This window comes from Leptosomus discolor, chromosome 7, assembly GCF_034619465.1.
Source record: "Leptosomus discolor isolate bLepDis1 chromosome 7, bLepDis1.hap2, whole genome shotgun sequence".
NCBI lineage: Eukaryota > Metazoa > Chordata > Aves > Leptosomiformes > Leptosomidae > Leptosomus > Leptosomus discolor.
In genome coordinates, this window is record NC_141397.1 from 1891013 (window position 1) to 1914558 (window position 23546).

The following is a 23546-nucleotide window of genomic DNA, read 5'->3' on the forward strand; positions in this document are numbered from 1 at the left end:
GTGAAAAGAAATTTCATGGGCAGCGCTAGCAACGTTCTTCTGTTCGTGGGCAATCCAGGACCGTCGCTAGACCGGGAAGGAGTTACGCTGCTCGGAAAAACATCGTCACCCTCTCAGTCAAGAAGCAAGTGAAGGTTCCTTTGTGAATAATGTCAACTCTTGATTTTCCTTTTTTTTTCCCTTTTTTTTTTTTTTTCCTTTTTCTTTCATTGGCGAATCTGATTTTTTGCGCAGTGCCTGTCTGCCAGCAGATGCCACTCCTCAGCAGCAGACTAGTTTCCCAAACTTGCCTGGATAGAGAAAAATAGTTGTGGGAGACCTTTAGTTTTTAGAAACATTGGTGGCAGTTGGCCTGGGTTTGTCGTTGTTTTCCTTGATAAGATCAACCTATGCTATAAACAATTAAATATTTATATTTTGCAATGGAGCTGTTTAAAGTTTTGTTTCGTGCTGATGCATTAAACCCCCCGGGCTGGAAAAATGGCAGTACAGAGAGCAAGATGCCCTTGTTCTTCAAAGTTTTGTGTAGAGCAGTATATTAGTTGAATAGAGGATGACCCCAAAATCTTGTAGGAATTGGGAGGCTTGATCATGGAAGGATTTTGAGTGGTGGAAAAGTGTCTGTATTGGGGTGGCTGAAAAGGTGTCATGAGGACGAAGACTTAGAAGCCCAAGTCCCAGTGACCTGCAATAGGACAAGTCCTTACAAAACCTTTAGGCTTTTGCTAGAAAGGCAGCCCGAGACCCTGCAGGATCGGAGCAGACCCTTGGTATGGCCCTTGCTCCTTTGCTGCTGTCTGGTCCTTGCTGCTGGTTTTACAACATTGCTAGCTCTTGGTTTTCTGGAAAGGCCGTAATCGTAAGATGAAAACATTTTGTTTTGCTTTGTTTTTTTAAAATTTAACTTTCTGTGTCCAAGATGTTTCCAAACTAGGGTGTTTTAGTTATCCTAAGTGTATGTTTTCCCAGTGGTAAAGATTAACTTCTGTCATCATTTATGTTATTCTGAATGGAAGAATAGAAAGGGGTGCTTAAAAATGTTTCAGTCCAGTGGAGAACAGCAAAACAATTGAAACGGAAAGGTTAAGGTGGAAGGTCGGCATTGACCGCTGCAGGTTCTTCTCCTGAGTGTGTGTTGTCTGATTCCAGGTAAATAGATATTGAGCTGTTTTGTAAGAAGTGGGGAAACATGGAAACAGTATTTCTGAGCTGTTCTGAGTGGAATGGAACCTGGCTTATGCACGCGCTGAGTAAAAGCTCGTGTTCTGGTACAGTTTGAATAAATCAGCTGATTATTTAATGATGATAATATTCTATTACTAATCTCTCTAAGTATGTGAACTTGTCTGTCTTAGTGAAATTTGTAGTTGGTGTAGTTGTTTTTATACATTTTCCTTAGGGAAAGGAAAGAACTGTTTGTTATAGTGTGATATGTTCAGTACTGGAACATTTTAAAAAGGATCTTAAATCTGGTGATCCTCAAAACGTAATGTCAGATCAAACCTGAGATTTGTATTTTAAATATTTTTTACTTATAGATAGTCATTAAAATCTTGGCTTTTTAATGAGTAGGGTAATAAAGCAGAGGCAACCTGGAAGACCTTGGCTGGAGGAGACCTCTGGAGCCCCCTACATCGTACATCAAGTTGCTTGGGTCCTCGTCCGGTCACAGATCCTGGTGATTTTTGCTGTTCGGTGTAGAGGATGTGAAGAAAAGATCTGACTTACAGTATAAGTTTCAAATGTTAGCTGAGAAAATTCCCAGAGCTTCTGGTCTTCGAGCACAAGTGAGAAAGTCATCGTTTAAATTGGCGTTCGCACTACCTGGCACTGAAGTGCTAGCGGAGCGCTCCGAAAGGACGTGACCCCTGGCACCCACTGGGGTCCTTGGCGGTACAATCCGAGATAATCCATCCCCAAGAATTGCGAATCCTACTGCGCTGGGTTTTGCCTAAAACTTTGATTAGTTTAGGTATAGATGTAACTGTGGATGTGATGTTGGCTGCGCGTTTGCCGTTCAACAGCGTGTTCAGTTTGCTTTGGCTTGGTTTATCTGATTTTATATCGAGACACGAGTCGGCCATATAAAGTACATATCTGGCTGAAACGAGGGTTAGTGTGCCAGGCAGGCTGAAGTGTACCTGATGGGAAGGCTTCTATGGCAATTAGCGAGGGCTTGGAAACCAGTATTAACTGGTGTGAATGCTGTCTACGTCATCATGAATTTTTATTGTATTGTTTTTGATGGATGGGTTGTGCACTTATTTGCACACATACACACTTTTAACGCACGGTAGCAAGTACAGGTAGGAATAAATAAGTGTATGAGTTTGTGCAGGTTTTTCTTTTGAAAATCAGTTCCTCGGTATCGCAGACTTAGTGCCAGTCTTCCATGGATTACAATCTCAGGATGCATTAGCTAGAGTGATATCTAACAGTGCTTCGCTTGAATTTATTTAGTAGCCTAGCACAAAGCGTGCAGCAGTGTGTAATGGGTTTAATTGCAGCGTGAATGAGCGCTTTGGATTTGGTTTATTTGGCTTTGTCTTTTATTTTCACCTTCAGATGTTCAATTCTGTTGCGTGAGATGAAGTTCTCATGACCCCTTGTACTGTTTAGCATATCCCCTTTGTTGATTAAAGCTTTTGGTACAGTGATCCATCTATCGCTGGCAAGTTACCAAGTTACTTGCCAAAGGTTTCCTTTTTCCCGAGTAATGGGACTTTTTTTGTTTGTTTTCGTTTGTGATTAGGTTGCTTGTCGGCAGCGTTCTTGCGGGAAGATAGGATCCTAAAGGTATTCCAGATAGGTATGATTATTTTGATGGCAACTGTGGCGGAACTTTCCCAGGGAAATTCTCCACCCAGCTGATGAAATAAAGCACTGCTAAGCTGGGGTCTGCAAAGGCAGATGTTTTGCAAAGCTGCTGTTTGTAAAATCGCTGCCGTAGTGGATATAGCAAACACTTCAGTGAAGATGAGGCGATCTATAGTCTGTTTTCTCATGAATAAATACAGGAGAATACAAACCATCCCATTGCTTCCCCCTCCATTGGTGTACAGTCTTGTTTTCAGTGTTTTCCTCTTCTAAGAACATAAAAATTCTTGTTAAAATGTTACGTTTTGACATGGAGAAGATAAGTTGTTTGTTTTTCTTTTTTTCTCCCCCATTTAGCGAGCGTAGGTTTTTTTTTGTCCCCCGAGGCACATGAAGCGTTCTGCAGGACAGCAAAGCACGCTAACCCTCATCCCCCCGCTAAGACTGAAATAAACCCCTGCTCGTGACGATCCCGTAACTACCAGCAGTGTGGTTCAAGGGGAAACATCGCTGCGTGGTGGGTGATGTAAACGTTATTCAAGATCATTCTGCTGATGTCTTCAGGCAGCCGATTTGAGAGTTTTTTCCTGTTTACTCTCTTGGCCTGACTCTCTAGTGAATCCTGTGACTAAATTAAAAGGCAGAGTAGCTTAATTGGGAGTTTATCTTAAGTAGGTAGCTCTAAAAGTCATCCTGCAGAGCGGAGAGTGAGAAGTCGTCCTGATTCTCATGTAGCTGCCTGCTTGTGGGCAGATGTGCACCAGACTTTTCCATATTTTTCTTGGCTAGCAAGCAGAATTCATTTAGACGTATAAACACCTCAAAAATATTTCAGGTTTTTATGGTTCATGTAGCATTGCGTAGCTTTAAACAAGTCCAGAGCCATTTTAAAGCCATGCAAACGTGAGATAATTCCTTAACGTTGAAAAGTCTCGACGCACAAATGAATCCTCTTGAATAGTTTTAGCGTTCTCTGACTCGCGGGGACCTTGGGGCAACCTGTTTATTTGCGTCATCAGTGGGTGGCAAGCAGAGATTTTTCTAGTCTCGTTTGAAAGCTCTTCCTGATCGTACACAGTAGGAAAAGGACTTGTTGTTGGATACAGGACAAACAACCAGTGCAGCAGTTTGACATTGACGCTGACGCTAAAAGTATAGTTGTGTTCGTGCGGAGGGAGCGCCTGACGGGGTGCGGGTGTACCGTGCCAAAATGATGACATGGTGCCACTTAGCTCAGAGCAGGGGTAGTTTATCTCGGGGGTTTTTGACACACGAGTAGAACTGATGGGCTACACTTCCCGTCCTTGAGATCTCCGCTCCAGACGGGCTGCTTCTGCTCCAAATGTCAGCGCTTTCCCCGTAGCTGCAGACCGTGGTGCTCGGCTGGGAAAGCCCTGGGAGGCTGGCAGCCAGAGCACAGGGCTAAGCCAGCTTGACCAACCCTGCCGTGGCAAGGCTGCCTTGATATTTTCCTGGTGTTTTTACATTCTTTTTAAGACGTTTTCCTTTAAATTATTGAGGTAAATTAACTTCTCTTCCAGCGCAAGATGTATTTTTGCTTGCGACCGGACAGCTCGTGGTTGGACAGGGAAAAAGGAGAGGTTCTAGTGGTGAGAAGCCTTGGGAGTAAGTAGGCAGCCTGGATTTTTGGTGCGAAAGCTTAAGTTTCTGTTAACTGAGTGCTCATTTCAGAGTGAAGTATGTAGAGCTGTAAGCTGTTTGACTTGGTTTGCATCCCCTTTATTACTCCCCTACCCTGTTTTTCCTGTCATTTGCTAGTTCAAAGCAAGCCCCCTGTAATAGTTGGAAAACCTCCTGCAACAGTAGAAACAAAAAAGAAGGAATAGAGCAAGATTTAGGTGAGTTAATTTTGAACTAGTTGTTGTACAGAGATTACAGGAGATTGTGTTTGGGCTTGAATTTGATACGTATTTGATCTCCCCAAGAACAGTACAGAACGTTTGATAGAGTTTTTCAGAAGTGCTTTCAAAATTCAATAAAGTGCTGTAGAGACAGCTAATTTGAAACTTGTTCAGCAGATCAGTGAATTTTCCTTTTTCCTTTTGTACTTAATCCCTCCAGTCTTCTGTGACAGCCCAGCCTGTACTTGCTGTATTGTGACAGGCGCTGTAAAAATCCTTTTAAATGTCAGAGCCGTTGGATGAAGGGATAAATAGATAGTGACTTGCAGATGATTACAAAAGTTTTTGGGTTTTTTTCAGGTTTGCGGGCTCTGATGTAGTCAGTAGAGATGCATGCTCCTTTATAGCAGCTCTTGAACGTACTGATGACACATTTATTTCCTTCAGTTAACTTCTGTGGCTACTTCTGAAGTAGTTCGGGGATTGTATAAAAATCTGCAAGTTAAAAACCCATGGGAAGATACATAGATTTGTAGGCTTTAGAGTTTTTTTTGACCTTAAGAAACTGCTAAAAAAACCAGCACAATTTTAGAATTACGTTTAGAATGGGAACTTTTAATTTCTCTGACCTTTTTTGTCTGCACTGTTTCATCAGAGGACTCTCTGGCTGCATATATGTTACCTCACAATATTTTAGGAAAATGAAATGGCTGTAAGGAAGTTTCTGTTGTAATGTTGAGAGCAAGGGAGCTGAAGAAGAAGGAAATGCTGCGATTTGTTCTGTTGCTTGGAGGATATGGGAGACTTTAATCAATTCATGTTGTTACCTTCATTTGACAGAGGTACGTTGGTAACGTACGCAAAGTGTACGGCTCGTCTAAAACTTGAACGTCCTTTAACATCTTTTGCTGCAGCAACAAGCACTTTAAAAATTTGCACAAATCTCTTTTGCCTTTTATTAAGTTCTACAGAGCACGTGTTAATGGCAGTAACAAGCCGCCTTTGCACAGAGTGAGTTCTGAGTAGAAACCAGCGTGTTGTCAGTTGTCTTAAGGAGAGCGTCGGTTACATCAGTTTGTGTTCATTTTCCTGGAGATGCCCTGTTGCTGCGCTTTAAAAGCAAGAAGGGCTGAATTGTAACCGAGTGATTGTGGTCAAATACGCCGAGTTTTTTCTGTAGAAGTTGTTTCAGAAGTACCGGACTGAACGTCATACTTACCGAGGTAGCGCCCTTGCAGGCACTCGCCTGTGTTTCCCAGGGGCAATATCTTTTTTTATCTTTGAAATCATACGAGTCCACCTCTGTGTAGGCTTTCTTTTACTGATGGCCAGACTCGGAGGTGGTGCTCAGTGCAGAGCACACCTCGAATTGTTTGTGCCACGTTGAAGCAGCAGGTAGATAAACTTTGATGGCTCCTCGCTTGGCTCTTTTAAATGCCTCCACAAGCACTCGGGTAGGGCTTGTCTCTCCCCTCTTACTAGAGGGGCCGTGGTGAGACTGGCCAAGAAAATCAGCCTTTGACTCAGCATTTTCTGTTGCCAAATTTGCTTTGCTAAATCAGTATCCCGTGTATGGTGCTGGAGCGGGGAACGTAGAATATGTTCAGTTAAAACTGGGGAAGTTTTTGTCTGTTTGTCCTAAGGGATGGATCTGACTTTTACGCTAAAGACCTTCTGGTCTGTTTATTAAATATTGCCTGTGACTTTTTACTTAATTCATTCAAGCACATCATTCTTCTATGGGTCCATTAAAGTAAAAAATTCAGTGCACCCTCAGCAGAAAGGTTATTTGTGGTGTCAGGGAAATCAATGCAAGATGCCAAGCAGCGGATTAAAGTTTTATTTATGCTTGAGGTTTTCTTCATTACGATATTAGTTTAAGGTTTTGGCTCTAATGAGCATATAGGAATGTAAGTAATGGGAAAAAATAAGAATACCGAGTCTCTTTTGGATGTGCATGTACGCTTGAAATGCTTCAGTGGGTATAAATGGAGTAGAAGAACGTGCATGGAAAGTCTTTCAAGTGTCATCATCTGGGATATGTAATCTTTTGCATGTTCTTAGTTAGTATCTAGCAGTCTGGAAACTTAATGCGGTTGTCTTGGAAACAGGCTTTATTTTCCTTTTGCGAGTATCTAGATGTGAAGTTATTGTCTTCCTTGAAAATCTGGAAGTAATACTTCTGAAAGAAATAGCTGCAAATGTAAGGTGCTTGTCCTCTATTTAAAGAATTGATACGGGAGCCTGTAAGGGATGTTTGCGTTGTGTGCTTTAATTATGGTCGTGTGATTACGTTGCTAAAACAGGCTGGAGGTTTTTTTAGGTAAAATGCCTGTACTTGCCGATATTTATCTGGGAATTACCTGCAGTGAAGCACTTTGCCAAGATTTCCTAGCTTAATATTTAAATGTAAATACCACAGTATAACTGATGCATTGAGGAAGTCAGGTTCCTAAAACCGAACTGATACGATCGCTTCCAGTCTTCTCCCTTGCCCTGCTTCAAATGAACAGCCTGTGATAAAACCTTGGATGTTCTGTGAGATCGTAGCGTCACGCTTGCCAGACAAAACATCAGCAGTAGACAAAAGTGCACAGGACAGCTTTTTTATGAGCCAAAGAGCTGCCAGGAGCAGCATAAAATGTCAAAGCAAAATAGAAAAGGAGTCAAGAAACCACCGTCTTTCAGATTGCTGAGGATTGATGAGGATTTGTATGAAAATATGAAACAAGGTTCTTGGAAGAAATGTAGCTTTTCTGGTCTGTCGCTTAGAGTTTGGTATTAATAACGGTGTCATTTCATCATCATTTTTACCGCTGAAGGTCCAGACTGAATAATTTTCCATGTTTTGTTCTTAAATTGCTGACTATATTTAGTTCTAACGGGGTTTTTAATATATTTCTCTTCCAAGTGTTTTTGTCTCCAGTACCAATTTAAAAAACTCTCCGATACTGACATGTACTTCAAAGAACATTTTTTTAAAAAATTATTATTCCATAAAAGAAGTCATTTTTTTTTCCGGTGGAGCTCACACTTTGAATGACATGAGCTGGCCAAGGGAAGAGAACCACGACAGGATCCCGTGGAGCCATTGGAGCCCGTTCGCGTGACCATCTCTTTTGTTCTGCCTCCCATCTCTTCCTCCTGCCCCTTCCTTGTGCTGCATCTGCATTTCAGGATGATCTCTCTTTTTCAGAACTTAAAGTGGTCGTTTTCTTTTTTCTTAAATGTTGTTTTTCCTTCAAGTGTGTTCTGATTTTTTTCCCCCTTTCTCCTCCCCTAGAACGAGCTCGAGCTTTCTATTTAAGGCCTGAGATGAGGCTTATTAACGTAAGGGGAGAGGATCTTAGAGACTCTGGTTGTTATCAGATGATGCAAAAAGCTTTTAGTGACCTAGATTTTGGCCCTGATGTACAATAATGATCTAAGTATTGTGCACCCAGAAAGAAATAATTGGTCACTGCTTGTTTTTCCACAATCAACAGTAAAGTCACTCTGCTGTACTGGAACGCTGTTGTGCTCCGTTTTGGGCTTAATAGCATTGATATATCTTTACCTTGACGGTCAGGCCACAAACTTCCCACTTTCACCTCAAATTATGATCTCCTAAATCTTTCATGAAAAAGGGACGTTAAAATAGCATGTTCTTTAAGCTCTAAACAAAGCTGAGGTAGCCCTTGAGCTTTTTTCACATTCCTCTAAATAAATGTCATTTCTTCCAGTTTAACAATATTAGTAAACTGTGTTCGAAAAAAGTAGTCCATTTTATACCTTCCTGATCAAATAATAATTCTGCATGCTGATTGCTGAGTATTACATAATTGTATTCCCTGGCTCCATTTTAGCTGAACAATTTTTCATTCTCCCCTCCCAAACTGCAAACCAGCAAGCAGCCGAAAACACCCCAGCGCTCATATGGTAACCGTGCATCGTGGCCTTACTGCGATCACCACCCTGCTAGTGGATCGATTCTAGCGTCCTCCCTGAATCTCCTGGGAACGCAGGATGTTGTTAAAGTCCTCGTGGCTTTTCCTTTCAGATTAACTTCTAGAAAACTGTGAAGTTTTCTGATTGTTCCTGTTCTTTACGATCCAGTGACTTCGTCCTGGAGAAATCTGTTTTACCCGTGTGCGTTGTCGTTAGAAATGGTGACATGGTCTTTCATCCCCAGAAATTAAAATAGACATGATTCAAAGTTTTCTAAGGATAAAGAGGAGCTACGATTTTTTTCCGTCATGTGTTTCACTTCAGGGTGCTGCCGAGTCTGACTTCAGCAGCGTTACTGAAAGGTGAACTCCAGGGGAGTGATCATAGGTCCATTCAAGGAGAAATGGTCTTATTTTTTTTGCCTTTTATAATTAAAAAACCCACAAAACAAAACAACTAATGAACACTTTCCTTTTGCCATAAGAAGGGAAGGAAGCTGATTGAAGCTGGTCATCTACAGCCAGCGCAAGAGAGAGACGTGTAGTTGCTTTCGCAGTGGTGAGACCCACGTCTCTGGAGGACAGCCTGGCCGGTCGTCACGTCATGTTGAAGACAGAATTTTCTCTCATGTCACGTCGAAGACAGAAGTTTCTCCCTCGGACGGTCGGCACAAAGACAACCTGCATCTCTAGCTTCACGTAGACACGTAGCTTTTAGGTCTAGATGCCATCACAAGGGCTGGACTGCCCCCTTGGATAGACTGTCCCCTCTACAGATCTTTCCATCTAATAATGGACTGAAACACAAACCAGCTTACGCACGCTGCTCTTCACCCGGCTTGTTTTTACAGCTCCTCATTGGTGGCCGTTGGGTATCTTGGTTAGAAAAGGGAGGATTTTATTTCACCAGCGTTGTTTTTCTTCGTGGGTCGGAGGTGTGTCGCGTAGCGAGATGGGTTCTCCGTGCTCGTGGTCTCGAAGGGTACTTGAGGAACCAGTTTGGCCTCTTGCAAACTGTGTCATTTTTGTACTTTTTGTGATTAAATGGGCTCGGTTTGTGTGCTGCTCTGCTGTCCCTTTCCTTCCCTGTCTGGAGTGCCGCCATAGCAGCTGCCTCAGCAGAGGGGCAGGGCTGGTGGCTGTGGTTTAGCCTCTCTCTGGGTTTTTTTTGCTTTGGGGATTCCTCTGCTGCCCTGCTCAAGAGGTGGTGATGCACAGGGGAAGAACAGGGATCATCCTGGGAGCAAGGCAATTTGCAGTGTTGGTGGATTAGAAAAAATGCTTTAAAAAATTAATTTCTGTTACTTCACATAATCTGAAGTTTTCAGAAATGCATATGAAAATGTGCTTTCATTTAATTTCGGAGAATGCTTTTCCTTTTTTTTGGATAGAGTGAGTAATGTTTCAGTTTAATAAAAATGAAGTGCTCTTGTGATACCCCTTTTGATTCATATATATGCTTGAAGTTTCAACTTGGTGAAACTCATGACTGGTCATACAAACTACTCTGTTTGTAAGTGCTTGTGGTTTTATCCATAGCAAACCTCTGAATAAAACATACTTATTTAATATGTTACATCCTAGCTTCTGCTTAACTGAACCCTTCTATTACTAATGGAAAATAGCAAGGATGGCAGAAATTGGAAATGTAACAGAAATGGCAGATTTCTTTAGCTCGTTTAAGGCATCTCTTATTCTTTACGCCTGTGAGGTGCCAGAAGGTGGTAAACAGATCTCAGAACAGCAGCATTCATCACCAAATTGCTCTTATGAAATATAGATGAATCATTCAACAGAAGAGCTAATTAATCTGTAGCCCATAGCATCGCCACTGGTATCCCGTCCGTTAGCAGCCCTGGCGCTTCACTCGAGCCAAAGAGCTTGAGTTTACGGTGTTTCATTTGAGCGACAGAGGTGTGGGTGTGAATGCAAAGAGGATTAGGATGTTGTTTAAGCGATACCTCAAGGTAAGCAGTGGTGAACAGAGGACCTGAAGAGCGTTGCCTTGCTTACCTCCCTTGTGGCAGCCCCTGCAGCACCATCTCAGCTCCCTGGCTTCGCAGCCGTGGCCACCTTAGCCCAAACCACCTCGCTGAAGGGCTGTTCTGTGGCTTTCTTTAACGTTTCCGTGCTGGGAAAATCTTCCTGCTTTTGGAACCAGAAAATTTAATGTTACTTTGCACAACTCTGCCTCTCTTTGTAGGTACTAAATGTTTTGTTGGTGGATTCTGTGCTGTGGCATGGGTGATGAAGGAGATTCTAGAACAAGAAAACACGAGGAAAACCATTGATTTCTGTCATGAATAAGCTTGTTGCTAGTTTTTTTTCTTGTCTATGCCTGCTAAATTTGTGGTGTAACCGTGTCAACTTGTGGGTCCCTGGAGCCCAGTGCCGTTTCAGAGGCCTTACTGGTGCCTCAGAATGCAAGTGCTGCACCTACAGTGCCCTGCTGCACCCGAGCTGGCGTGCCTGGGTGAAACTTGTGGCCTCATACCTTTTGGATGGTGGTGTTTGCCAGGGTTACACGTGAAGTCCTCTGGCATTTGCAGAAAGAGAGTAATCTTTGGGATTGTGCTCACGCTACAGTAAATAAAAGGGTTTTTTGCCAAACTGCTCAGCCCCGCGTCCTTCATGCTTTTGGCAGGAGCAGCGTTAAGCCACTGCTGAATGTTTGTGTAAGTTCCTCTTGCAAAGAGTTGCCTCTGGTTTGCTCTTGCACGTGCGATGGGCGCTCAGGGGGTTGAAAGGCCAGAAGAGAAAGTTGTTTTAGCACCTTCTGCCGAGACCCGCAGTAGGAGCTGGACATCTCTGTTCCCCAGAGGTCCTCTGCTGTGCTGGGTGGCTCAGAGCGAAATTCCCATCTTCATTCTGTTGCTCTTTTGCCAGCAATTGCTATTTTAATTTTCCACGTAAGAAACTGATGATGCCAGCCGTGTGTCATTACCGGGTATCACTTGGTGGGTATTTTCAAGAGCAGGAGGAAGGCTTACTCACCACCCTTTATAGTACAGTGGCGTTTTTTTAAGTGATCATGGTGTGTCCTTTACAAAAACAGAAGTGGTTTGAAATTGTCTGATAATATGTTGTTCTTCTTCAAGAGGATGTGTGACTGCACATAGCTGTTTATTCAGATTAGGTCGTTTATTTGGCAGTAATTGTATTTGATGCAATTTTTAAAATGCTTATGGGCTGGTTTAAGTGGTCTTAAAGGGTGAAGTGTAGGTTGTTATGGCTTAACGTGTACACAAGTGCATGAAAATAGCCACTGAAATTGCGTGTTAAGCTGAGCTGAAGCGTGGTGGAATTTCCCTGGGTTTGTTACTGCCTTTCTCACTATACTTACGGCTTCAGGGAGAATATATGAAGATGCTCTGGGATTTCATGAGGTGTATCTCCTGTTTAGAAATCACTTCTATAAAGATTTTGTCTTTTGCTGATACTCAGTTAGTTTAACAAACAAGAGTTTTGTAGTAAAAAATACAAGAGTAAATCAGTTGCAGAATTCCATCTGACTGTGCATGAAATAGTTCGCCCAGCGTATCTCTGCACGATGGTAAGAACAGGTTGTTCCTTGCTGTGCTGTTTGTTCACAGTCGTTTCTTCATGCTCCCGTCCCAGCAGCCCGTGGTTGGTTTTGCTCCTAGTAGCAGCAGCGGAATTGGAAATGCTGCAGTTTTAAGTTAACTTCCAGGGAGCGCTGAGGGTGGCCTGTCGGGCCGTGCCTCGGTTTTTTGGTGTCACCCTGAGAAAAATCAATTTAAAACAATTTGATAGCGTTTTTCGGTGCCTGACTGTGCCCTGTTTGTTTAACAAGTCTCAGAGTAGCGGTTTTTGGTCTGGGCCCGGTAATGTTGTTGTTTATCCGTGTTATCGTTAATTTGACTGCAAGCGGAGACCCGGTTTTGGAACAAACGAATACCTTGGCTTTATGCTTTAACTGCTTAAGGGAGGTTCAAATTTTAGACCATTTTTAAGAGAAAATCTGTCGAGAAAGTGGATCGTGCAGGTAATTAATGTGAACAGAGATATCTACCCAGGCTTTTTCTGTCTAAATCAATCTTTCAGAGATTTTTGGAATGATTGTCTAAAATGTAGCGTTGTACACCTTGAGGAGGACGCAAAGGAAATGGAAATGATGATTGCTGTTCTTCCCAGTGAAAACGGGCAAATGGGCTCTTAACCCATTTAATCTCATGCTTAAATTATAAATGTCCATCAGCATTTCGCATTCGCGTACGAGATGAGTGCCTGTCAGCTTGCACTGGCCCAGGTGGGAGCCTGTACGTCTGGCGGTCAGGGAGAGGGGCTTTTGGTTGTGTGGTTTTTGCTTTTTTTTTGGTATGTAATCCTTTCTCAGCTTTGAAAACAACAAGGCTGACACCCTGCTTGTCATGTGTGGTATTTTAAAACCTCAAATGTCACCCGTCCCCTTGCCCTTTTGGTGAATTTGTGCATTCCGTGAATGCCTGTGAATCGGAGAGCAGAGGAAAACTGTGTGTGTGCTCCAGTTAGGGAATTTAAATAAACCCCCCTGTGGTTATCGATTACAGCAAATACCTTCTGTGTTTTTGTAGAAAACACTTGGAGGTTCAAGTGTTTAATCATGTCATAGGATTTTAAGAGAGCCCAGTGGCTGGGTTCAGCCGACACGCTGTAGGTGCCAACGTGATCGGTGGGCAGCACCGGCATCTCCAGGGAGCGCATCGGAGCGTCCCGGTGAGGCACCTGCCTCCCTGCGTGGGCGACACGGAGAGTTTCGGGGCAGCTCCGCGGCTGCACGTGCTCTTGGCCATGCAGGGACCTGGCCAGTCTGCACCTCGGGCTACTACCCTGCTTTAAGACTGGGGTGGGTACTGGGAGGAGTGGGACTCAGTGTGTCTGTGATGGGGTTGCATACTGGATAGATAAATCTGCTGTCTTTTGGTGGCGAGTGGTCAGGAGAGGTTGTCTTGACTCAGACTTGATTCTGATCCTCTTTGTTCCTGGTGGCAGTCACATACAAGGGGTAAAGGCAGAAGCGAAGCGATTTTCCTTGTTTGGGAAAGCTAAGCAAGGATTTGTTTCGGTTCTGCTGGTAGAGAAGGTGACGCTAGGAAGTAGTTAAATGCTGTATGAAAACTAGGGCGTACCCAAACGTGCTGGTCCTCCTTGTTGCCTGAGAGGGGCTGTGATCATTGTATTTTGTGACCGAAGGTACATTATTGAAAGAACAAATGTTAGCTTGTTTGGTTGGTTGGTTTTTTTTTTTTCCCTGTTATGCTTTTAAGCCTAGTACTGAAATTTGGAGTTCAACGTACTAAAGTTCATGTGCAGTTAGCAAAATGGCACATTTTCTCTATGGAAGCTGAATTTTGAATTACAGAACCACGTACCAGCAAATTATGTAGTCCCTTCCCACAAATCGCTGATCATATCATAATAACGTGTGAATTTCTGAGGGATCAGTAATGTGCTAAACACTTAGCTATCCCAAGCTTTGTTCGTTCCTCATCTGGCATCACAGGCAGAGAAAATGAGGCACACCCTATAGTCGATCTTTCTCCATCGCTTTTGTGAAAGCTGAAACACATTTTCTTTGGTGCATCACTGCCTTTTGGTAAAGTGAGGTGAGAAACTTCCATTTTTCTGTCACGAGCCAACGGAAACCCAGCGTGTTTTCAGGGTCCAATTTTGAATTTTTCTTCACATTACAAATCCGTGTGAAACCGCAACTGTTGAAGCTTTCTGGCACGTACAAAACATTTGTTCAGCTGGAAAATGAGTGTGGGGTGGGGGGAAAAAGAGCCAGCGGTGACAGGCCCAGATGGGAGCACACTGGGGTGCTGCGAAGCAAGGGATGGGGCGGTGCAGCCCGTCGCTGTGTGTCTGTGAGGGCGGGCATTGCGGCTTTGTCGAGGACCACCCTTTCCAGGAGCTGCATTCTTGAACGCTGATGCTTTGATGTTTTAAAAAGAATAATTGCAGGCTCTTTACCGGTAATTCGTTTGGTCTTTTTGGAAGAGATGATCTGCTGGTCAACAGAGTTTGTAAAAATGCAGCTGGTCTTAAAATGGACTTCAGTGATTTGGAGGTACCATTGCCCCAGTCGCCCCAGGCTGCTCCCCGGCGGGGGGTCATTTGCGGTGGGGAGGGCTTTTCTCCCCGTGTGGACCCTGCAGTGGCAGGGCATCGCACGGAGCGGTTCTGGGGGGTTTGTACGGTTAGTCGGGTCTCTTGGTAAGGCACGGAGAGTTTCCCGTGGCTGGCTTTCGGGATCGTTTCTGCGTTACACGCTGTGAATGTTGCTGTGTGGTATAATGAGAGTTTCTTCTGCTGGAGTCCGGAATCGATACTGACTGGGTTGGTCTGCGCAGAAATTTGAGGTTAGAATGAGGTGGAATCGTTGATGGGTCACATGTTGGTGTGTTACTGGTCTGCTGACGCCTTCAGAGATCACCTTTGTCCATCTGCCTTGATAAGAAATTCTATAAATCACAGAGCTGAAGACTTTTTAACCCATTACCGTTTTTTACCGTGTTGTTACTGTTGGATTGTTCAGTCACCAGGAAAAAACTGTACTTAGTCCCTTCTAAACCCTGGGCCAACTCTACTGTAAGGTGGTACCACCGAGGTGCGGGATGACTGCAGGGATTGTGTAGTGTCACTGTCCCTGACTGCGCATTTGATGTAAAAAGGGGAGAGGCAATGTGGGGAAGATCCTCAGTATTTTGGGACTGTTGTTATTTTTCTTACCGGGTGACTTTAACACGATGTTCTGCCGCTGCAGATCTCTCTATTAGAAGTGAGGAACCACTTCAGTTCAGAGTCTGTATTGATAAAATTTACTTTTGTTGGGTTTGTCTGCCTATTTGCTTTAAGTAGCCATGGATTAAGCTTTGCAGCAGGGCTGGTAAGATCCTGCCGACCTTAGTGAGGCTTGACGTGGTCCACAAACAGCGTGGTGTATTTATGTTAGTAAATGTTGTTGTTTTATCACATTCTTCCTTCTTGTCCACTTCTCTGGAACTATTAGACGTACAGCTGAAGTAGTGGCTTTAGTGACTTTGCTGGTAATTGGATTAAAAAGTCACTATGCTTCTTTTAGCTGAAAATTGGAAATTAAAGTAATGCTCATCTCTTATTGCTATAATCCTGTGCTTTTGAATACTCCTGTTAGTTGATCCTTTATTTTAAAAAAGAAAAGTGGTACCATATAACACAGTCATCATACTTATTTATTCAGAATATAGGGCTTTTTAATTCACTTTCTTACTCTATATTCAGAGTTGGGCATGAAACTTGAAGGGTGCTTCAGAGGACACCTTACTAAAGTGAGAGAGAAGCCTATATTTTTTCCAATAAAAATGAACTTTTGAAATTAACTTCTTAATTGCCGAGTTTGTTTTTAAGTCCCTCTTGAGTAAAATGAAAGTTTAGACTCCCTTCCAACCCGGCGTTTAAGTGGGCTCTTCAATTTAAACACCCGAGCAGGTTCCCTGACTTCGGTAAGTGCACGAGGCCTTGGACAACTTCACTCCCTGCAGCTTCTCCCGGGGCTGGTGCTGGGCAGAGGGAGCCGGGGACTGCGCAGGGTCCGTGCCGCGGGCGGCGGGCGGCACGGCGGCGCCGCCGGCCGAATTCGGTTTGCGGAGAACCTCTGTCCTCGCAGACCCTCGGGCGCTGTGATTTCGAAAAGCCAGGATAGTCAAAGATTGCTCCAAAGTGGCGAGAAAGCCGTTTTCCAGCGGTGCCCGCCTCGCTGGTGTGACCTGTTGGCCGCTTCGGCTTCTGCCCGGGAGAACGTTTTGTGTTAATAATGGTCCTCAGCCTGGTTTGCCTGCCCGCTAACGTAAATGCTGATATTTAAGTTATCGTGGTCCAAATGCTTTCTGTTACAAGAGGATTGCAAGTAAGTCTGAACAAACTTAGGTGCCAAGCAGTACAGAAAGGGGGTTATCCTTTTTTCTTCCCTTCGGGGAACGAGCACGCAATACGGAGGTGTCTGTCCTTGAAGCCCCTTCTTATTCTCCCCTGACTTTTAATTTTGCTAACTAATTTCTTCCACAACTGAAAAAAACAGAAGCCTCCCAGTTGCTGAATTCCTACTGCCTTTGGGCCGGGTGCAAATGACCTTATCAGTTCCCAGAAATGCAGAGGGTGGTGAGGCAGGAAGGCTTTAGGACGTTCGTCTAATTCTGGTTTGCTTTTTCTAAGACGTTTCTTCAAAAATAATACTTTTCCAGATGTATCAGTTTACAAAGGAAGTCCCATTGATAAGCTGCTAGATAGAAAACATGCATTTTAATAGTTATAACTACACAAATACATTTCATCTATATTATTTTCAGTAGTAATACGTGATACAACAGTTAAATTAGTCTGTACGTACATGCCACGCATTTTAAACTAGCTGCATAAAATTGACCATAGGTACTAGAAATATCTTAATAACTTTTCTTTCTTATAAAGAGTGGGGTTTTTTGTCATTTAGGTGTTGATTAATACACTGTTGTAGAAGATTGAGTAAGAGCAGGTTACTACGGTAAAGTGGTGTTAAAAAAAGTTGACCTGAATCCTGTGTTTGTTGGTTTTGTGACCTTTATATTCCTTCTTCATTAGAACTATGCAGCCCTGATACAGCAACAAATCGATGAGGACAAACGAAACTTGAGAGAAAAGACTGTCTATGGAATCCAGCTCACAGAAGAAAAACTTGATGACTTCCGTGATGAACAGATTGGGCAGCTGAAGGAACTGATGGACGAGGCTACCAAACCTCGTGAAAGAATCACCATTTCTAAAGACTTGGAACACAACACCTAAAAAGTTTTAAGAATTATTTCAATGAAGACAGAAGCGTCTTGAAATTTCCTTTTCCAGTTGGACTTGAATGTGGAGTAACGGGCGCTGCTGATGCCGTCACTTGCCTGAAGCAGATGTCTCTGGCTGTTTGGCTTTCTGTGCAAGAATAAATGTTAAAATGGAATAATCACAACAATTTTGTGTTAATTGCAGTGTTTTTTTTTCTTCTAAGGGAAGGTGGAGACTAAAGAATTCAGTAAAAGTAAATTGACATTTTTAAGATAGAAAGGTTTTTTTGTGGTGGTGTTTTTTTTTTCATCTTGGCACCCATAGGGCAGAACATCTTTCTGTTTGTATATCATCCTCTGCCGTAATGGAAGAGCTGCAATTAGCATTTGTTTGCTGCTGTGGATTCAGTAGACAAAGCACAACAGCGTGGTACTAGAGCCGGGTTCATTTCGATGGAGAGAAACGAGCAGTATTAGAAAAACATACTGCTGTTGAAATTGAAAGTCGGTTTTCTTCTTGAGCTTTGTTGTGCAGTGTGCTTTACAATAAAAGATGGAGCTCATTATTGAATTGACCTTGAAAGAACCACTGGCTTGTGAAGAAAATCCAGCGTATTTTTTTTCAAATCTAGGCTCAGATATTGTTAGTATCTAAAATTTTTAAAACCCATTCATGAGTTGCTTGTGCTGTAGTTAGAATTCAAAGGCTCGTTAAAAGCCCAGTGTCCCATATTATTCAATATTTTATATAGACCAGTCTTTATAAACTCCTCAATCGCAGAAATTATCCTGCTGATAATACGGTCTGACCAACATCCGTCGTCTATTTGTGATAGGTTACGTCTTCGTCAGGACGATGCATGCCTAGTGTGATACTCATAGTCTTGGGGCTAAAAAAAAGTTCTGGTTTTTTATCTGTTAAGAACAAACACATCCCTTTCTGTGCAAAAGACAGCTTTCATTTCATATTCCAAACCTGGCTTCATATTATTAGTTTTGTTCTATTTCTGGACCCTTCCCTGTCTGTTACCCACAGCGTGTTCAAGACAGCATCATTTCGTTCCTCGTGGGGGATCGCAGCTTTGACAGGGAAGCACGTTCCCATCTGTCTCAAGTGGTAACCACGGGCTGGTTGCCAGAGCTACGCTCCTGCATCCTAACAGGGGGCAAGTTGGGGAGCAGCCTGCTTCTCCCTTCCCCGTTCTTTCCTAGGATTTTCGGTTGCAGGTTGCTCGTTTCTGTTAAAAGTTCAGGTGCAAGACTCCCGTGTGAGGAACGCTCGGCTACGTCTTCCCCTGGCAGCTCCACCTTCCCTCCCTTGTGCTGTGGGAGCGTCCTTTAGCCTCAAGGGCCCGATCCAAACAGGATCGAAGGGCAGAGGTGACATCCAGGCTGCAGGGCTGAGGTTGACAAGTCCTGGTTCTTGGAGCGTCAAGGGCACGGAGAGAACGGCAGCTCCCTCCCGGCCTGCTGCGTACCCGGGTCTGGCCTCGGCGTCCACGCGGGAAGGGCTGGCGTGTGCGTGCAGGAAGCTTGGAAATTGTCTCTGGTCCTGCTGTTCACTGATACCTAAAGCTTTTTTTCTTTTTAAACTTCAAAGTCTATAAACATCCAGTCCAGCTCCAGAATTTAGGGCGTAAGGATGCGTTCTGTTGCGCTTCGTTCAGCTGTGCAGGAACCAGTAGTTCGCATCGCTGGATCTACTCCGGTTTAATACCGAAAGCGATGTTTGGGTGTGGACAACAGAGTTTGCTTCCACTCCTTGATGGCTAATACACGTGTGCTTACTTCCCAGTCGACATCCAAGTTGCTTCAGATCTATTTCAAATACTGCAATTTAGAGCACAGTTCTGTTTATCGACACATTTAATGAAACTTGTTAGTTCAGTGAAAACAGAATGCTTGTCACCTGTCTGCTGGTGCATGTACCTAGAGGGTGCACATTTCTAGAGGCTGAATCAATTTATAATGAAAAATTACACTTTGGTATGAAAAATTCAAGCTCGTAATGAGACCTAAAGTGAGTTGGAGGTGAGGGTAAATGTCTTCACATCCATAGTCCCTTTGCCAGTAAATCTGACGGTTTTTTTCTTCCGTTCCCAGTGGTACTCCTGTTTTGTGCAACGCTTGCCTTCTCGTTTAAAACCCCTCTTAGAAAAGCCGAAATTCCACAATGGGAATGAAAAACCATAAAGGATTGCTGGCCTTAAGGCAGCCCGTGCTGACAGCAAGGCACGCTCTGATCCTGGTGCAAGTGGTGGGCGCGGGTGGCCCCGCAGCAGCTTTGCGACGCCAGCACCGCCGTGTGTTAGTGAAATTCCTTGGTGCTCGAGGGTGGTTAATGACAGGTGAGCTGAGGAAGCCAACGGGCTTCTCATCCTGTCCGCAGACAGGTAGAGTGACAAAGATGCTTTTTGTTTAATTTTGGTTTTTGAGGCATAAGGTACTTTTTGTGGGGAATTTTACCCAGGGTTTGATGGATAATGGACGGAGGAGAGCATCCATCAGAATGACTTCAGAAGTACAAGCGGCGTGCTATTTCAAATGGCGAAAGAGTTGCTTAGGAAAAAGACACTAATCGCCTTATAATGAAAACACCAAGTTGTACATCTTAAGAAGAACCGCTAAAAATGTCATTCTTTCAGTGTTTTATTATTTCTGTGGTGTGGGTTTGTGCTTTTTTAGCTGGCTGTCCAGCCAGAGCTGTTCGAACGCGATGGTTCTCACTTAAAAATAAATGAATAATTTAACTTATTGAAGGTTGGATTTATGGTGGAGTTTCGTTTCTCAGCCATTTGGACTTTTCTTTAATCTTTTTGAATTACTGGGCTTTCTGTTTCATCACCTTTGGGCTTTCTGTTTCATCATCTTTGGTAGGCATTTATGAGGGTCGGGTTGTTCACCGATGAGTCGGTGGCCGAGTGTTCCTTGGCTTCTAGGTAAAAATATTGAACAGCTGCTGAAGGAGCAAGACCGTGCCTTTCCCTGCCTGTTACCTGTTTGAGTTTTCACTCTCTGTAGCCCAGCTTAATCGCAGAGGGAGGGCTGAATCTCTCAGCAGGCTGATTTACTGCAAGCCTGAACACAGAGGGTCCACGTACCTTTGGGGAAGGGCGGGAGCTCAGCCACCGTGGAAGGCGTCTCCCGTCCTAGGGCAGAAGGTGTCTCTACGTGCCCTCCTGCTTGACTGTCGATCTTCAGACCTCTTGGAAAGGGTTTCAAGGTAAATCCTTCCTGCTGGAGGGCAGAGATGCAGGAACACGGGTTTTGCAGGGCTTGTTGGGTACCAGAGCTGCCTGACCCACCTCCTACCGACCGTGTCCCGGGGCTTGGTGTGCCCGCCCGCGTTTGGTACCCCCAGGAGCCTCACGGTGGGGAACGGTGGTACTGGGAAGCCTTCCTGTTTGAGCCGCCTCGGGAAGGTCACTGGAAAGACTGGCGCAAATGGAATGGCTGGTGTTAGAAGTGACGATCGTTGCATTTGTAAATGGGCTGCTCTGTCCGCGGAGGCCTTGGGAGGAACGTTTTCGGCAGTTTTAGTGGCCGCAGCTCTGCCCTGGGAGCAGACTCGGCAGTGCTGAGTCCTTCCAGCTCTTCGAGGGGTTTGTGTCGACTGATCAAGGCGCGTGAAGATCACAGAGTGTAGGTTTGTTTGGGTGCAACCATTATACAACACAAAGTATTCTTTGTTCATCGAAACTGAGAGCTGTAAGTCAAAGTATAAATGCAGTGTGTCAGTGGCTAAGAACCGAATGGTTTTGCCACTCGCAGCAGTGTGTGTGACGAGCAAATGTCAGGTGTTTGAACAAGCCCATTTACGTGGTGCACGATCCTTTGCAACGGATGCTTGTGTCTGGGGAGCTCGGTGTTTAATCTGCTCTCTAACAATTTCAGAGCTGGTACTTAAGACAATAAAAGAAGAATCCGTTATTTAATAAAATGACCTTTATTTACTGAATATCTGTCAACTTGTTACAAGTGCTGAGGAACGGCAAGACAAGTGCCTGTTGCTACTGTAAAGCCCTTAGTAGTAGTTTGTGCAAATACCACCGTTAGTGACACCATTTCCAGCACAGATGAGCCTTCTGTTTTATGCCAATTGTGCTCCTTGAGGGATGAAGTGAAATTTAAATCATCTGTTAAGTGAACTAGCATACTCACTGTTTTTTTTCCCAGAGGTTCCTATTTCTGGTTTTGACTGGAAAAACAACTACTATGGAATCTGAAATGGTGGGGTATGTTTATCCTGAGAGATTAACAAGGCTGGCAGTACTCTGTTGGGGTTGTGCCAAAGGCAGGGTGTCGCTGAGCTTCCCTCTGGTGGAATATTGCGCGGAATCTATAGCATGCCGTCTGCTGGAGCAGTGGAAACTGGCCATGCTCTTCCCTTCCACAAGAGACCCACACCAAAAATGGGCTGGCGCGGTCAGGAATCGGTGAGTAACCCAAGCGGGTGACGGACCCTGGTAGATCCTTCCCACGGGCTCTGCCAGCCAGACCGGGCTTTAAACTGGGGTTTGGACTGCGCGTGGCCAAAGCCAGCACCCGGTCCTGGGCACGTGGCCCGGCTGGGGTTGAAGAGGGCTGCTAAAAGAGTCTGAATTTTCCCTTTTGGGGCGCTGTAGGGTGGCAGTCAGGAGCTGTGGACCAATTCAGCCGATCACAGTCCACGTTTCCTACTCGCAGAGGGATTCCCTCCTAGGACGTCCCCCTGCCTCTCGGGTACAGGTTAACAGTATCCTGCTGTCATCAGTGAAGTCACCTTTGGTTATGATCTACCAAGTTAAAAGAGCTCTTCAAAGCTGAAGGAAATACCCCGTTAATCAAAGACCCGGTTAGGACTGATTTGAGAATTTCTATTTCTTTCTATTTAATTTTGTAATCTGAGCCCGTGCTGCTGGGTGGTGGGAAAATGGGCCTGGCCTAAAGATGTGAAAATGACAGTTTCTTAGCTTCCTGGGGCAAAATCTTGCAATCCCTTACTGCTGGAAAACGTCACCAATTTCTGATGGTGTTGTACGGTGCTCCCAGAACGCTGCTGGATCTGTCCCTCGGGTCCAGCGAGACGGACAACTCATCTGAGGAGTTGATGATGATGATGATGAAACTCAGCTCTTCTGTTTTGTGGTGTTTTTTTTTTTTTTCCTTTTGAGTTAAACACACCATTCCTGTCCAATTCAGCTATTCCAAATTCACATTGTCAATTGGAAGATCAGCTTGGAAAGGAAATCGGGTGCGTTTTTTGTGCGCATTGAGGTACAGTAAGGTTTGTTTGGATGTGTCTTTTATTTCAGCCTGGTTTTGTTGTCGTTCTTGTCACGCTGTGAAATTAATTGCTGCTTTCGTACGGTGGGACTTTGCTGAGATAGTGGGAGAGAGGGAATCCACACCTTTTATGCGGATGACTTGAATGCCTGGATGACGTGGGACTAACGGAGCACGGCGCCTACAACTGCACGCCCGCAGGGTGTGGCAGGCAGGGGAGGGAGGAAAATTTGGGAAGAACTGGCTTTACAAACAAATAGAAAGGTCTTCCAAGCACCTCTTGGTACTTTAAGGCGTTTTTCTCCAGAGAGGCCTCTGCCAAGCGCTAATCCATCACGCAAAGTGCCAAAGCCATGGCAGATGTCTTGGTGCCAGAGGCTGACCGGGGCTGTGGGGTCTAGTCTTCTTCTGTGCATTATTCCACTGGAGGGAAGCGAAGTGATGCCCTGCCTTTGGCACAACCCCAGCAGAGCACTGCCAGCTCACTTTCCTCCTCATATTTTACTGGCTTTGCTGTTAAGCTCAAAATTCCCCAGTCTGTCCTGGGAAACTCAATTTACCCATCGCAGGTTCCTTCAATTTTTCTCCTGAGCGTTCAACAATCTTAGCATCTCATGGAGCGGCGCTGTGTAACATCATGTTTTCTCCACCGCTTTCTTTGCCCTAGCCCACGTGTGCCGCAGGAGTGTGCTTTACCACGTACGAGCCCGACAGAGGTGGAAATGCCATTTCCCACCAGCCCTTCCCAAGCTCCTGACATCCATCCTGGAGCTCAGGAAAGCTCCCCTGGTCTCCCTTGGCCTTGGCTGCTCACCCCAGTCACCTGCTTTTCATAGAATCATCATAGATTCACACAATCACAGACTGGTTTGGGTGGGAAGAGACCT

General features: G+C 44.4%; 1 protein-coding gene across 1 annotated transcript in view; it reads left to right on the forward strand.

The window, feature by feature from the left end:
* SDHAF3 (succinate dehydrogenase complex assembly factor 3) overlaps positions 1-17582 on the forward strand; it is a 28878-nt gene extending 11296 nt beyond the window's left edge. Inside the window, exon 2 of the mRNA XM_086468083.1 lies at positions 17204-17582. Coding sequence (XP_086324209.1) covers positions 17204-17407 — 204 coding nt within the window. The 3' untranslated portion in view covers positions 17408-17582. The remainder of the gene's footprint in view (positions 1-17203) is intronic.
* The last annotated feature ends 5964 nt before the right edge of the window (positions 17583-23546 follow it).